At 34.5% G+C, this 17,609-nt stretch overlaps 2 protein-coding genes across 4 annotated transcripts in view; one reads left to right on the top strand and one right to left on the bottom strand.

The window, feature by feature from the left end:
• Positions 1-1,423, bottom strand: part of LOC111510484 (leucine zipper putative tumor suppressor 2 homolog) — a 279,299-nt gene extending 277,876 nt beyond the window's left edge. For all 3 annotated transcript variants that reach the window (XM_074182922.1, XM_074182920.1, XM_074182923.1), the window contains exon 1: positions 1,183-1,423. The gene's annotated coding sequence lies outside the window, so the exon portion shown is untranslated. The remainder of the gene's footprint in view (positions 1-1,182) is intronic.
• Positions 1,424-11,188: 9,765 nt separating this feature from the next.
• Positions 11,189-14,241, top strand: LOC111507877 (uncharacterized). The gene is made up of 2 exons (XM_023163253.2): positions 11,189-11,689; positions 13,486-14,241. Exons 1-2 carry the CDS (start codon positions 11,291-11,293, stop codon positions 14,218-14,220), a joined length of 1,134 nt encoding a protein of 377 aa, XP_023019021.1. The 5' UTR covers positions 11,189-11,290; the 3' UTR covers positions 14,221-14,241.
• Positions 14,242-17,609: the final 3,368 nt, after the last annotated feature.

Raw genomic sequence — 17,609 nt, 5'->3', positions numbered from 1 at the left:
CCGTGAAGATAGAAAAAATAATAGTAGAAAAAATAAGCACAATATCATTCAAGTGTTTCCTTTCATTTGTATTGAATATTCCTATACATGGTGGATACGGTGGAAGGCCAAGGACCTTGGTCCAAAGTAGAATAATTCCCATTATAATTTTCATAATTACCAAAATTTATTTTTGTTTGTGCATACCCTAACGGGCATCAGCATTTAGGCAATCGTTGGATAGATAAGTAAGAAAATTAATATATTCATAGTACCTATTAACTAATCCCTCGCCTTTCATTTTTTCGAAAGCTGGGAAATTTTACTGGTGGGGTTGGGAATATTTGAATTCCCTCCCCCCCTGGTTTTTCTTTTCGCTACGGCCCTTGTCCGATTCCAACCATTCGAAGAGGAATTCACTTGTACATAATCAACCTTTATTATGAAACTATTCTGTTGGATAAGGATCAAATCATGATACGAATGTAATTATCTTTTAATTCCACCTGTGTTTTGATTGACTAATGTGAACAAAAAGCATCTTTACAGTTAGGTATAACCTCGCAGACTTTTTTTATTGATAATGATGAATATTATAAATATATACTCAGTACATTATTTTATACACTTTCAATAGTTTTCGCAGAGCATGCCAAATAATGATTTTATACACGAATTTTAGAACCTATATTAAGGTTGAAAATGTCGACTTTGTTGTGTCAAAATACCAAGTAGATATCTGTGAAGAGTTTAAATTGAACTCGTTTTTTTCTTTCTTCGGAAGTTTCACGCAATATTTTATATAAATATAAATAAAACCATTTTTCAAAAAGACTAATGTCTCCTAAAAATATCCCCATTTCAATATAATTTATTTAATTATTGACGAAAAGATGAAAACAAAATAACTTCTATTCTCAAAAAGACGATCTTCTGGACCTTCCAACAATAACCGTTTCACTGAAATCCTAAAGATAAAAAATGTAGGGTTACTTCACACATTCATAACACAAATCAAGTTCGAATCATCAATAAAAACTGTTTTCAAGGCTAGGCAGGATCAGTATTTCATGCCGACTGCCACTAGCAAACTTGTCAGTTTCGAAAGATGAAAGGAGCCTCAAAACTAACGGTTTTATTCAAATCACACGAGCGCGGACCATGATTTCCCGGATCACTTGAGCCAAAAAAAAAGTCACTTACCTGAAAGACAGTCCACAAATCCAAACTTCCAGTTAGCACAGTCTATAGTCACAACACAAAATCGAAAAAAAAATCAAATAGCACTCCGCCTGAATCCGATTGACCCAGAGAGAGCCGTCGACTAGAGTCTGAGAAGAAGACGCGCGAGAATAAGAATCTAGAGACCACTGCCTTACTGACTGGACCAGCCGCGAAAGTCAAGTGTTCCCGCAAAGCGGTGCCGATGTGTACAGGTGGAACTCATGCACGGCCATCCGCGATTCGCGGGGATTTGTTTATGTGAAATATAAACAATGCCTTGATTTATCGTCGGCTGGGGTGGCTGCGAACGCGGACGGAGAGTTCACCGGTACAGGGTGGCACGTGTGAGCGGGGTGGGAATGGTACTGGAGGTTATGGATATTTTTAGGAGCTGTTCAACTTGCCACAGACTGAGAGAAATAAAAATCATGATCTTGTTTGGTTTACGATCAATACATCATTCGATTCGAGAAGGTATTTCAAAATTATATGAAACTATTGAAGGATGACCGACAAACATTGCGAAAGTTATGCAGAATTGAGTGAAAAAATGTTTGTATGGTTGGTATGTTTTTATCCTGCTACGCACAAACACTGCGAGAAAATCTTTAGAGTTCTGGGAGCGGTTTCTGGGCGAAAGAAGCGATTTACGTTGGGTTTAAATAGCTGAAGATTATATTGACTTGGAGAAATTAGCTCGGGAAGTTCATTCGATGAAGATTCGGTTCTACAAATATAAAAGTTATGAAAAAGAGCAGTTCGAGATGTGTTGAGATGAACCTCGAAGCGATTAGCAAGTATATTTGGCCGAGTGCTTCTGACATATGAGGTCTGTTCAAAAAATAAGGTGAATTTTCATTTTTCTCATTAAATATTCATTTAATTATCAATTTATTCTAGTTTGTCCCCTTCGAAATAGTCCCCCTCAGATATAATACACTTGTCAGCGTTTTTCCTTTCCTGGAAGCAAAACGCCGTCCCTTCATGGGTCTCTTCAATTTTGGGAACAAGAAAAAGTCACAGGTGGCTAAATCTGATTAATACGGTGGCTGAGGCATGATTATAGTGTTGTTTTTGGCCAAAAAATTACGAACAATCAATGACGAGTCAGCAGGTGCATGATCGTGATACAAAAGTCATCAATTGTTTTTCCATGATATCGGACGTGTTCTTTGTTATGCTCAAGCGGCGCATATCTTCATGATAGAGTTCGGTTTCCGATATGGTGGTGGGTGGACGTGCCGATAGCGACCGTCCACAAAGGTACGCGGATGCCATTGTGGTAGACGGAATTCATTTTGTGTTGTAAATGTCCGCCGTTTCATAACGAGCCAGCAATCGTAAACTTATAATAGTGTTGATAAAAAGCATTTGTGTTTTAAAATAAATAGTACTCCCATTCACGCCGGTTGGAGGCCGGGGTCGACCGGATGTTCACGTGGGAGTACGATCACAATAATAATATTTCATGAGGAAGACAATAGTTTTATTTCCAAGCACAGTAGACCTCATTTCGGTTACAGACTTGCAAACTGCAAGACAGTCTTTGTCCCCCGACGAAGCTTTTGTTATGTAACAGCCAGTTACGTAACAGGAGGAGCATTGGTCAAATACGCCTAAAGATAGGAAGCAACGACCGTTGTGACGATTGGACTGTAGTCTCGATGTGATAACCATATACCCATGATTTGTCACCAGTTATGAACTTTTTAAGCAAATCTGGATCGCCGTTAACGTCAGTCAACAATTCCTGAGCGATGCTTACCCGACATTTTTTTTCTTCAAAATTCAGCAATTTTGCGGACTAAGTCGAAGACTTCTTGTTGTGAAATGATCTAAAGAATAACTCCCTTCGATGTTCCGCAATATCAAGGTTTCGCATGGTGTTTGAGTCGCCAATAAGTTACACTTAAATTTGATAGAAGAGATTACTCTCGTTCACTTAATGCTCCCTCGATTTTCTATCACTTTCGAAAAGCATTATTCTTCAAACGAGGGAGTGAGGAAATTGATTTGAAATCTTGCCAAAGTTCACTGTAACTTTTCTAACAATTCAAACGCTTAAAATTATAACGCCACGCACGCTGACTGTTCAAAAAATAAAGTAAATGTTCTAATTTCGTGAACAACGTACATTCGACTAACGATTTTTTTCGTTTTTCAAGTTGGTACACTCGTTTCGAACATATTGTAACAAATTAAAGAATTTACTTTCTTAAACAAATTTATTTCCAACAATATTTCACTAATCACAAACTAATTCATTTACAACACTCAGCAACTAACGCTTAATTTATTTCTACTATTTGAATTTCTTGTTTAACCGCTCGATTCACTTTCTGAACTCCCCCTTGAGTCAGGAAGCCGGGCTTATATATCGGTAACAATCGTTTCTCAAATCACCCCCAGAAACTTCGAATAAATATGTTTCAGGATCTTCTCCTGATTCAGTCAAGTTATCCCAGTTTCTTCTGGAATACTGATTTCTTTCCAGAATAATCTAGCTCTCTCTCCTCCAATTCTTGCTTCAATTCGGCGAATTTCAAGTTCGTTAGGCGCACTTTTCTCGAACACAATTTGTGTCTTATTGTCTATTTTCCACAAAACTGTATATGTCCACTTATTTTAATTGAGTCCTAAACACTTATTCACTTTCACATTTCACAAGTCTATTTTTCGCGAGAAAGGTCTATCAGTTTATATTTCCGTAGTTCAGTACTGTCCACTTCGCGAAACACAACGAATCACCAGTCTCTCTGCGCGAACAAATAAGTCTTATAGTCAATTTTTAGAAATCTGTAGTCGGTTCGTTTTTAGAGTTTTACCGGCGGTTGCCGACTGCATTCATTTTGCGGGGATGTCATGTTTTTGTTCGCTGGCAGGCATATCGAACAGGGGCGGCTTCAGATTCGTTACAATATGTTCACAGTTTCAGCTATTTAACATGTTTAGTTTGTTGGTGAGAGGCATAAAAATCAGAAGCGTTTTGCGTGTCCCGGTAATTTTCTGCTATACAAAAAAATGGCTCAACGAACTTGCATAAAATTTTGTGTAAATAATGAAATTCAGTACAAGTGATAGAATCTTTTAACAGTTATATGTTTGAACCCTGTTTATTATTAAATTAGCATTATGTTAAATACAGTCGTTTAGATAATTAATCGGGGAGTTTGTGGGTGGCCATCCTTCAAAAACAATAATGCAGCAGGAAACTGAGCTACGATTTCCTTTCGGTAGCTTTTTAAGAGAAACAGGAAAACGATTCCCAAAGTTGGGATACATTTCAACAAATTCACCACATGTATATTCGAAGTAACCGATATTGTGTATACTTACAGTTGTCAGCCATCTCAAAGGCCAAAAAAAGCAATACAGAGAAATAAAGACGCTGTCAACTAAACCACGTGGACTGAAAAATTGGCGGTTCATATTGGATAATTTTTACTAACTGAGTTTTAAGATTGGCTGAAGAGTGATAAAATTGAATTTGAAGTCATGTTACTGTGACGAATAGAATGCGAGGATGGTTATAGCAGTCGTGTTGTCAATGTTCAGTTCAGGAACTGATCGCGATTTGAGAGTTTAAATTCGATATTGCTGCAGTTATAGTTACTTAAAATTTTTGTTATATGTTTAAAATGTGGCGTCCTTGGACAAGTACCAATTGTAATAACGAGTGTGATATCAACGCAGACTTTTTTCTGTATAGTGATTCCAATAGCGATGGTGAACAATGCGAAAAAGAGATACCGGAGAATAAAATTCGGATACATTTTAATATTCATACACAGAGAGTATGTTTCAATATATATAAGAATATACATCTCAAGTTTGGTTTCAAGGGTAACAAAACGATCACAAGCAACATAAGATTTGACCGAAATTCCTTTCCCAACTGTCCGTAAAATAGTCAAAAACAAACATTATGAACGCAAGACGCGATATGATTTCAGGGATTTCAAATCAATTTATATTATATCAGACAATGGGAGTCCGAACTGATGAAATACACTACGAAACATTGTCAACCACCTTCAAACAAACGTTGAATACCCGGTACGGACCCGGAACCAGCAACTTATTCCGAGGATATGAAAAGACTATCAAGCTTAACAAAGAAAAAACTCACCTCAGCTCCTTGTGCAGAGCTAGAGATAACAACATCATACCCACAGGTTTTTTGCTGAAATCGCCAATTCCAGGAGAGAGAGCCGAACGCATATTGGAACGCGCCAGCCGAGCACTTATAAGGTCTCAAATTAATTACCACCGTTGGAAGATGTCAACTATGATGCAGGATGCCACAGAACGGTTTGAAGAAATAAGAAAAGAGACCTTGGAAGAAGATCAAGAACCAATATTTGCCAAAATTGAAAGCACGTGCTTGAAGATCCGACAGATCGTAAGAGACCCTACTGCATCAATTGAAAGGAAGTTGTACCAGACTTTGAAAAAACACCAAGTCTATTTTTCGGAAAAAGAGAGATCATCGCTAACACCACACCACAGTAAGCCCCTTCACTTGCTTAGCTCCAGAGATTGAGCCACTCAGAACTTGTCCAGATCTTTACTACCAATAATTAAACCACTGCAGGGTAAAACATCATATTTTGTATAAAATTCAAGGCATTTCGTTGAACTACTGGGGGAAATCGAAGTTAAAGAGCAGGATCACCTGATCAGTTTCGACGTGGGAAGCCTCTACACCAACGTTCCTGTCGAAGAAGCACTTCAAATCATACAGAAGAAGCTATCCGAAGATGGGGACCTGAAAGATAGAACAAACACACCGATACAAGTAATCATGGAATTACTAGGATGCTGTGTACGAAACTACTACTTCCAACTGAAGGACGAATTCTTTACGCAAGATGAGGGCCTACCAATGGGATCGCCACTTTCACCGGTTATAGCCAATATATATATATATATATATATATATATATATATATATATATATATATATATATATATATATATATATATATATATATATATATATATATATATATATATATAGAAAAGTACTTTTTGATCATTCCCATATTGATTTCAATTTGAGAGCCACCGGTTTCAGCCTATTGGCCATCGTCAGTACCGGGCAAGCGGTCCTCGATTGAAGAAAAAACCAAGAAAGTAGTTGCTAAAAATAGCTGCGTAAACTCAAGCGAAATATAAGTGGAACCACCTATTGGTGTGACACCCAAGTCAACTTGCTAAGTTTTTATGTCAGTGTTGGTGGTTTGACCAATCAACCGACAACTGCGGTAGCAGAAATTTGGGAAGCTAACCTGAAATGCCAACGGAAAACGAATCCACATGTTTCTAGCAATGATATGAAATCTAGAAAGGTTAATGCAGTCAAGCTGCTGAAAAATAATTCCATGAATATCAAAAAATAAATAGATGAGTACTTTTTGATCATTCTCATATTGATTTCAATTTAAAAGCCACCGGTAGACAGCTGTTTTAGCCTATTGGGCATCGTCAGTACCGGGCAGGCAGTCCTCGATTGAAGACAAAATGAGAAAAAACCAAGAAAGTACTTGATAAAAATAGCTGCGTAAACGCAAGCGAAACTTAAGTGGAACCATCTATTGGTGTGACACTCAAGTCAACTTGGTGGTTCCTAGAGGTTTCGCGTTTTTTTTACTTTTCAGTCTGGTGCAGTTTTGAATTTTTTAAACAGAGAACCCTGTATATGTTGACATTGTCTAAATTGTGTATCATTATGCGATATTTTTTTAAAGTTTCTACGATCATGTGGGCATGACTGGACGTAAAAGGACTTCAGATGATGCCAGAAAATTCCCATCGAAAACTTTGTATATTAGTATGATAGATAGGAATGAAACGAATTATCAGAATTAAATTTTCTTGTATATGACATTTATTTTTGGAGTAGCTACCAGTTTCTGATAAACGCTTTTCGAAAAATAATTGATTGGCGAATCTAAAGAAGGATTTCCACCAAACGGTCTCGCTTTTGCGACTAGTTTTGTTTACAAAAACAGAAACAATAAACTTGTTTTAGATTCGAAAACAAACTCTAAACTCCAATTCCACCATACAGGCAAAAAAATTAGTCTGGATTCTGTGTTTTGTTGTGAAATGTTTTCTGTCGTTTTCACTACTCGAACAGTTTTCATCGTATCTTCTCTAGAAAATGTTTTTGTAATGGGCTGCGATTTTTTATAATCAAATCTTTTGAGCGGAAGGAGCGAAAACAAGATACTAGATGGAATCATTGTTAAAAAGACGAATAGATTATGAAACGGATGAAATCATGGCAGATTTGATGAATGGTGACGTAGGAATAAATGAAACTGAGATCATAGTTTCTCAATTTTCTAGGAATGTCCAATAATGACTTTAAGAACTTGTTGAATGTACTGGGACTAAAAAATTCCAAACAGAATAAAAATTAGAGATATGTCATATCTGAATACTTGCTTGTTGCTGTCACCGACTGTTTTCACATAGCGAACTCTGTTTACAAAAACACAGACAAAACACCGAAACCTTTTGATCTTTCCGCCTCCCTATGGGATATTTCGTTATTGACAAAAACAGTCGCCCGCTACTCAAAGTCTTCAAAATGTTTCTCACTTTGACAACTCAAGTTTTTTTGTCGAAATCGACTCAGTAGTGGCTGTTTTGTTGTGGTTTTTTCCGTTTGGTGGAAATCCGCCTTGCATGAAAATAAGAATATGAATTGAATATCATTGAGAAAAATAATGGATAATAATTTATTCATCATAAATGCAGAGATTGCGATTATCGTTATTGCTATGGCGAAATAAAAGCTGTTTTACACGTACCTATGCGGTTTCGGTCGATGCCGACAAGTATGAACAGTAATTTGGAATATATTCAAAAATAAGTACCAGCGGCATCTCGTCAGAGGAGGCAAGGGAGGCTTAGCCTCCCCATAAAATTTGAGGCTATTCATCGCAATAAAAGATATTGACAAATAATTATGATTATTTTTTCCAAAAATGCTTGGGTATCATTACTTTTTCATTAATTTTTAATGAAAATACACAATATGCCCGTAAAAACACTCACTCGCTACGTAGTACGTACCACACTGTATCCTGCATCAACAAAACTCATACGCACCGCCCATGAACGAATAACGAATAAACTATCAACCCGAAATAATAAACGGTCGGAGCCAAGCCTCCGACCGTTTTAAAAAAACACAGGCTCCACGAGACCAATCCAACCAGCGACATACGTCCCAATTTGTAATTTCAGTTGCAGGACTTGTAGCGTCAGAGGAGGCTTGCCTCCAGTTGGTCTCCATTAGTGTACGAATGCGTTTGTTTTTTATTTAATTATTCGGACGGGATACCGTGACAGACCGGGACTAAAAAATATTCCGGTAAATCGTTTTAGTGTTTCTTGATAATATTTGTTGTTTGTGTATAAAACAGGCACTATTATATTAAAGCAGTGTTTTTTTGGTAATATCTTTAATATATTTTCAAAGTATTTTCTTTTAATTTCAAGGTGTTTTCAGGTTTTCACTTTTCGGTAAGTTTTTTTTTTTTCATTTGTTTTGGATAAGTTGGACGAAATTAAAAAATCTGACGATATAGTCGATTGGTTGCTGACAAATAATTTCAATTCTTTATCTTATGATAATAAATTTTACATTATTAAGACTCTGGGAAGGCCTCAACCAAATTTGATTTCAATTAACCCGTCAAATATTCAACAAAATCGTGGATTTAATATGAGTTGGTACGATAAATGCGTTTGGTTAACCGGCTCCATTAACCGAGAAAACATTTTTTGTTGGCCCTGTGTTTTATTTTCTGTACAAACCGAATACCAAACGTGGTCTAAAATAGGATACTCCGATTTAAAAAATTTACCTCGTGTTATGGGGGAAATATGATTCACAATTTGGCACTTTTTTAAACGGTAGCGTTTTTTCGGGCACCTCAAAAACCATCCAAAATGAGCTTATTATAGACAGTGTTGGCAGTGTTTCTTTTTTTGCATGGGAAATTGATGAAATTACCGATATTACCTGTACATCACAACTTTCAATCGTTTTTAGACATGTCAAAGATGGTAATGTGGTAGAACGTTTTATGAGTTTTCATGATGTTTCATCTGGGCGCACAGGTGACGATTTGTTCAATTTTTTAATTCGTACGTGTGACACCTATAATTTTAGGAGGCTTTAGTCATATAGACTATACGTCTATATGACTAAAGCCTCCCCTGTTCTCCAATGCAAGAGCCGTCACTGATAAGTACCTACTGATTTCAAACACCAGAACTGAAACGCGCGTCGGGAAGAATGTTACAGTTCTGGTGTTTGGGAACAGTGCTTGTTTTGGATTTATTCTTGAAGTTCCACTTCTACTTTTCATTTCGGTTTCTATTCTATTCTGAGTCATCTGACAGCAATCACGTAATAACCAGGTGTAACAGGCTATTTTTCTTACCTTTTAGGATTTCTTAATGTCTAACAAATAATAAAACTAATAAGTTTCTACAATTTTATTAGTGTTAGGTGTGTAAAAAATATTATAGTTTTGTCTTCTATAATAAAAATAATCCCGCCAAAAGGTTGGTAATAGAAGAGAAGGACAGTTCTTTTGTAGCGCAGCCCGACTAAAGGTAGTAGTGCAAAAGTATCAACTTATTTCTTGAGAACCCTTCTTTTCGCTAGAGATTTCGAATTTTTTATTTGGAATAAGGCAATCAAGATTACTATAAAATATAGAAGTGAAATAGCCTTCTTCTGCTAATAAAATTGCAACCTGTCAATTGGTTTCACTACACCTTTATTTATTGTGAAGAACAACCATTATACAGTTCCAGCAAATATGAGTTCAGCTTATGGTCTAAGATGGTTCTAATAGCATACATGCCATCTTACATCAACTGTGAGAACTATTGTAGAAATAACAAGAGTAATCTATATAATTCATTTACGCTTCTACGTGAGGTCTATAGATGGTGGTATTAACAAAAGGTGCGTTTTATTGTTACTAATCTTATTCCAGATTGCCGTCAATAGTGTTTCTCTATCAGGTTTTTTTATTTGCGTTCATTTACAAGAAATTATCGCTTTTGGCTTTCTAGTACTCCATCTAAAAATATAACCCTTTCAATTCAAATTATCGCTCTTCTGATGCATTTCTCAGGTTGCGCATTGCGTGCTATTGAGTTTGATGGAAATATATGAGTAATTTCATATAAATTACCGAAATGTGAAGTGAAATTATGGCAAAATATCAGTTGTTTCTAATTTCAAAATCTTATTTGTATTTCATTCTCCCAGAACGAAATCTAAGGCTCAATCTAGAACACAACTACTGACTGACCAATTAGGTATCTTTGTGCTCATATGTAAATCCTCAAAATCTACTTTTTTCAAAAAATTGGAAAATAATTTGAGAGATCAAAACAAATCTATTTACAATTGATATCTGACAACAAAACTTTATAATCAAGATGTTCTGGAGCTCCTTCTCTTTCTGACATTCTCTGTTTTGCAGCACCTCACGTCCGTTATACATTATATTTAGGCGAGATTCCAAATTCATATGAATATATTAACAACTACGGTGAAGTTTTTCTTCTAATATTCAATTCAAGTTCAATGGTTTCAAGGTTTTCTTAAATTTTTCCAAATTGAAGTTATTAGAAAGTGAAAACCTCAGAAGTTTCATTTACGTATTGAAATTAGGATGAAGCTTCAGTTGTCCATTCCCTGTTTTATAACGTCACTGAGGAAGTAATTAGAATACTCCCTTAATCGCTACAGCGCGAATATGTAGCGAGACCTGAAATAAATTTTTCGGTAGATCAACGGGATCCCGGCAACAAATAATTTAAATAATATCTGGCAGAGAGACAATGCAAATAATTTTTGGCGGGATTGACTCAATCTGGAATAAGGTTAGTGCCAACAAAACACACCTATAGAAGTTTCTCGAAAAAAGAAGAGAAAGAACTTGCAAAAATAAACATAACCTCGTCATAACAAACTTGAAGCACAGCACAGGTTCTTGAAGTCTTGAATTATCTAAATCATTATATTTATAAAAACTTCGTTAATATGTTTTTATTGAAGAAATCTGATAGAATAATCCAAAATAGCTTAAGACACTACAATAAAATAATTCCAAGGAAAACTAATCCTGGAATACAGAGGCGAAGAAATATCTTAGCTCACGACCTGGATGCTAAGGAGGAGGAAGACTTGGATTTTGAAGGGCTAGAATCGGATTTCATGAGCGTCCACCAAACGCACAGAGCACACGTCGAAGAAATGGAAAGAATGGAGGAACAAAAAAAATACTTCATAGTCAGACAAAAGTACTTCAACGAAAAGAAAATGAATTTTTTAACTTGGCATGATAAAGAGCAAATGAAATACCTGTATGCTACTGATCCTGAAAAATGGACAATCGAAAAACTGTCTGAAAGTTTTCCTGCATTGCCAGATACTGTAATAGTAAGTTTTGATAATTTCCAGTGACTATTCTGGTGGAATATTTGCAATAGTCATAGATGATTCCTTTGAAATTGGCCACTTCCCTACCTTCCTCTCAAAACATTTGTGGTTTTTCTCCTATACAAGGGCAAGCATTATGAATAATTCTTGAACTTCCGTTAAATATATGGTGAGTTCGATCCCCACCTCGATCATATATCTTTCTCGAGATAATTTATTTAGTTGAAGTTGAAATGATTCTTCAACGTTACATGGCTGACAGACTGTGAATAGCCATGATGCTCCTTAGGTGGCCCAAGGAGTTATTAACATTGCCTCACCAGAACACAAGACCAATGACCAGAGTAGTTGATGATTTTGTCTCATAATCATCTCTGCAGTTGAAAACAGTGGTGTTTCTTAGGGGCACATTCTCGATCTTCTCATGTTTCTTTTGTGTATGAATGATCTTCTAAAGTAGTTGAATTTGGGGGTAAAGTAGATTATTCTGTAGGTAAAACTGTTTACTACTCTCATGCAATGGAGACGAAAATGCAGACGATTTGAAAAAAAATAAAACTTCCTATTTTGGATTTCACCCTAGGTAAGAACACAATAATGTTCAAAGGAATTGACCTATTTAATCACTTGCTAACAAATTAAGGTGGATAATGTATTCACAAAAGCTGTTTGTTTTTTTTCGAAATGGTACACCTCTTTTTCTCAAACACTCCATTTATAATTTGAATCATTACCGAACCATCATTTATACTTCACAAACTTTCATTGTCTAGTAAGATATTCAAAAATTTTCAGAAGAATAGCCATATTGTAGCAAAACATAAACTCGGGCCTATAGAGAAAACCTTGAAAATTGTAGAGGGATACGAACTTGGTATGTATTACCATGATTTCTGAAGCTTGTCTCAAAATTATTACTGTGAAATAATAAGGTTTCATGTCAGGGTGATCCACAGTAAATAATTTGTTGTCCTATCAAAACAGTATCATTTACCTTTTGAGGTGTCTAAACAGGCCAATTGAAAGCTTCTGGATTAGGATTCCATAAACTGAAATGGATTGAATAGATTTCAATGTTTTCAGAACAAAAACTTAATATCTTCCTCAGGTGTTCTGCAAGGTTCTCATTGAGCCCCCTGCTATTCAACTTGTTTGTCAGTGACATCATTGATCATCTTGTGAACACAAATTGTCTAATATTTGCAGACCATTTGAAAATGTATAGAATCATAAGTTCATTACATGCCGATATCATTGTATATTTTACCCAATATTGCATAAACTGGAGCATTTCCGTTATCAATAAATAAATATTGAAGTGTCAGTTTATATAAGATATATAAGGTAACAAAATCTTTCATCAGATCTCGTAAAAATCTTCAGACAATAACAGAGTACCTTAGATTGTTTGATAAAAATATTACTCGTTGAAACTAGTTCAATGAATCATTTACTTTTATTTTACAGATTCCCCATTTAGAGTTCAAATCACATTAAAGTACTTTTATTGTGAAATTATTGCTGTTATAAATTCAATGATTGCTTAAAAAAATTGTTGATGAATTATTTTTATACCACTGATTTTTTAGTCATAATGAATATTGTGATAGCTCAGATTTTTTCCAGAATTTTTACTTTGTGTTATTTTGTTCATTATATGTTTTTGTCACAATTTCTTTACATTGTGATTTCACATCTGACCAAAAACGATATGTAATATGGTCAAATAAAAACAAAGTGAAACCTGAATCAGACCCTATATCTTTTGCAACTGAAAACAAAGCTTTTCATTTCAGAAAATCGTTGAAGCGAATTTCAAGAAGAGCGAGTCAAAAATTGCAAACCATGATGCTGCAGTTCAAAGAAACTGGGAAAGTTTCAAAAAAGGAGAATTTCCAGATTTACCAAAGGATCTAGTTGAGCATCTAAACAAATTTTCAAACAGAGCTTTGACTTTCAAGCGTTTCATAAAACCAACAAACAAAAACGAAATAACTGTTACGAAACAAAGCTCCCCTTCTGATTTCTCAGAAATAATAACAAGCTACAAAAAATTGAAGAACAAAAACAAAGAAATAGAAAGTGAAGTCGAAATAACCATGGAGGAACCCAAAAAGTTTCTGAAAGCCAGCCATGTAGACACCTTTCTCACAGTTCCTAAAAACGAAATGAAAGATAGAAGGGACGTTACCTTATCCCAGCTTCAGGATAATATCGAGCAGAAAGCATTGAAAGGAAGTCAACTTTCCGAGGACGAAAAACTCATACTAAATGACTTCAAAGAACCGAAAGAGCAGGTAGTAGCACCACTCATGTATCAGGAAGACTCTTTTGCACTTCAAAACAAATACAACACAGAGAGTGGGGGAGCAATTGCCACAAAAACTGTACGAGACTACTCTCACTTGATTTACCCAGAAAAGATACAAATCCCTAGTGATAAAGTCAAAAGGGGCTACACATATAGGCTGAATGATTGTTATTATGATTATGATGGAGAATTTTTGTATAGGGTTCCTGGAATGGGTTGAATAAAAATACACATTTTTTTTTGTTTTCATGTTTTCAAAAATGATCTGCATAAGCACCTCATTGTTGAAAGTTAAAAATACAGTTATTTCAACTCAAAACTACTTTCTCTGCAAGAAACTTGAAATTTTCTAGGTCATGTATTTAGTTTTATATATACACAGTATGTATTCTGGACAACGTCATTATCCTTTTCGATCTTGTCAATAAACATTTATTTGTCAAAATCCTCTTGGATCTTTTAACAATAAACATAATTATTATTACTTTTGATTTGTAAAAAAATTGGACTTTTGGATCAACCAGAATGTGATGTCTTGACTTTACCAGAGTATGATAAAGGCTAAAACTAAAATAATTTGTATATATTCCTGACTTGAGTGTTTATTTGTCAGTGTTTTTAATCTGCATACCAACTAGAAATATGGATTGTATGTTAATTTGAAATAAAATAATCTTAAATTTTCATTTGCTGCATTTGTAAGTTATTTATAGGGTAGATACTACTATGTAGAGGTTAGCGGAAATAAATCAGAATCTAAAAATTGTTCCCTCGGGGTTTTATATTAGGTCCACTCTTATATATATGTAAATGATTTTTATCGTGATCAATTCGTTTTGTATGCTGATGACACATTGTTTTTGATAACTCAGAAAAATATTAAAGCCACAGTTGATAAAGCATCTGATGAAATAAAAAGAACCCAAAAGTGGTTCTTAGACAATGGAAGAAAAACTGTGCTTTTACGTTTTGATCATTCAAGAACCATTCCAGATCACAGTTTACCAGAAACGTCAATTAATGGATCAATTCAACAACAAAAGGAGACAAAATTGTAGGGTTTGAAGATAACAGAAAATCTCAAATGGAACAAGCATATTGATACGATTTGTAAAAAGATATCCTCAATATCTTATTGTATTCAACAACTACGCTGGAAAGTAAGTAGATCACTCTTATTAATGTACTACCATGCATACTTTCATTGTAACATCTAGTGAATGTTCCAGAATACTCAAAATTCAAAAAAAGAACCAAAAGGTATATAACAGGAGTTACTAGAAGGACAAGTTGCAAAGTCATCTTCCAAAGTCTCAAATTATTGACTGTTACAAGTATATACATTTATGAGATATTAAAATATGTAAAATCACACATAACCAGTTTTCCTACTCTTAGTGGTAATTAGAATTATAATACTAGAAATTCCCTACAGTTGGAAGTGCCAACACACAGATTAGTTGTATCAGAAACATGTCCAAGGCTTATGGCCATTAAATTGTACAGTAAACTTCCAAGTACAATAAAAAGTCTGGCTCTAAAACAGTATATCAAATCAAAGAGTTGCTCCTGGATAAATCCTATTATTCTCTCAAAGAATATATGGATGATAACTTATGATCCTGTACAAAAATTTTAATAATGATGCTGTTACATAAATAACTAATTATTTTTGGTTTTCACTTTTATATAGTATTTACATGTCCAACATTTTAGGCTGATTTTAATAAGGATGATGTTGCATAAATAGACTATTTCAGGTTTTGACTATTATATATTATATAGTTATGTATATTGTGCCTCTAAGTGCACGGAGTTTGTATTTTAATTTTGTATTTGTACACGTTTTGACATACTCAATGTCATCTATAGATGACCAACTGAATAAATATTATTATTATTGAACTGCCTGTTGAGCAAAAATAGAAATAGTCAGATGACTTTAAAAAAATATTTCATTTACCCTAAAATAATGAAAATTCAAAGAAATATCAAAAAAGGGCTGACATATTGCTAACTATGACGGAACATTTTTGTGTAGGGTTTCTGTAATAGGTTGAATAAAAAAAACACTATTTTTCTTTTTTTATTTAAAAACATTATCAATTTGAAAATGACTAGCTCAAGCACTTTGTTGTAGAAAACTAACAATACATAGTAACAAATATATTTTATAAAAGTAAAATTAATGCTGGTGGGTAAACAGCTTGTAGTCTCTTGCAGAATTATATCATTGTTCAACCTAAAACTACTTTCTCTCTGCAAGGAGGTGGATAAAGGCAGTGCAGATGCTACAAAAAAATATCAAGAGATAATGCAAAATTTGGACCAAGTTTTGAATAAACTTGTTTTTTCAAATAAATGTACTGCACGAAAATATGAATGACAAAATAAGTAAAACTGAATGGTCTTGTGAAAATGAAGTAACTTCTGTTTGGGGTCAATTGAAAATCAAACTCAGGTGATTCGCGTACAAATATCTGAAAGAACTTAACGAGTGCTGTTTCTTCAAAAAGTAATAACTGCTGTTTTGAATTTCACTATTAGGTTTTTACAGCCAAGTAATTAAATTTATCTCCACTGCGGACAGCCCAAAGGCTCATTTACAAAATTATGGCATGTGTTGAAATAATTTTAGTCTTCTTCAACTCCTGAAGCCACTAACTTGTTTGGTGACGCGTCGAGAATAGTATATAGCAGTTCTGGTGTTTGGGAAAAGTGCTCATGTTGAAAATATAATTTCATTTGGTTTTGAAACAAATTGTATTTGTCTTGCCTATCAGAGTTCCGAAGTGAAGATGGAAACATCTTCGCTATGATTAGATTGATCAGAAAATACAGGTGATAAGAATAGTTTTTAGGAAAAGAAGGATGCGAGTTTTCTGTTTTGATCAAGGAATGTGTCATATCCACTTCTCACTTGGAATTGTTCTTGTTGAGGGCAGATCCGTTCAAACTTAATCCAGCCGAGTATCATTGATGAGATCTTTAGCAGATTGAAAAAGATGTCAAATTTTCATACTGTTCAGCATGGAAAAATGTAAATGAATAACATACTAATGTTTGTGAAACCTCAAAATTAGAGAGACAATTTCGGATAATGTTACTCTCTCTAGTTATCAGTCCAAAGGCATTATTAAAAAAAAATCAAATTAACACTGGAAACTTCTTGAAAATACTGGTTAAATTGCAAAATACTGTTTAGCAACAGTGATTAATCCAACATATGGACTGCCTGAATCCACATTGTTTATTGATAGTTGATGAGTGTTTACAAAAATAAAGAGGATGTGTTCAAAGTTACATATAGAGATGAATAATAAATTTCTGTAAAAAAAATTATATTTCTCCTCTGTGTACTTAAATGAAGTAAGTTACCAATACCATACATACGAATAAAATTTTTTCCAAAGCACCTTTGGCAACATGATAAAGATAATTTTGAGTTCAATTTCAATATAAATAAAAATTGACATGTATCAGTACTCCCGAAAATAAATATGTATAATGTAGCGATAGCCAATTCTATAATATTCATTATCATTCAGTTGAGAGCAATTTCTGTTCCAATATAAATTGAATGAATTAGACTTGAACTATTTTTGTCGT

Source organism: Leptinotarsa decemlineata, unplaced genomic scaffold (genome assembly GCF_025532065.1).
Source record: "Leptinotarsa decemlineata unplaced genomic scaffold, Ldec_3_MD MMD2_tig00026330_RagTag_RagTag, whole genome shotgun sequence".
Taxonomy (NCBI): Eukaryota; Metazoa; Arthropoda; class Insecta; order Coleoptera; family Chrysomelidae; genus Leptinotarsa; species Leptinotarsa decemlineata.
Note: the sequence above shows the minus strand (reverse complement) of the source record. Positions and strands in the feature narration are given on the sequence as shown.

What these genes read in the sequence shown, in the direction of transcription:
- LOC111507877 (XM_023163253.2), top strand. Translation starts at nt 11,291, where the DNA reads ATGTTTTTATTGAAGAAATCTGATAGAATAATCCAAAATAGCTTAAGA. An exon ending in CATTGCCAGATACTGTAATA is followed by an intron (nt 11,690 to 13,485) that starts GTAAGTTTTGAT and finishes TTTTCATTTCAG; the next exon opens with AAAATCGTTGAAGCGAATTT.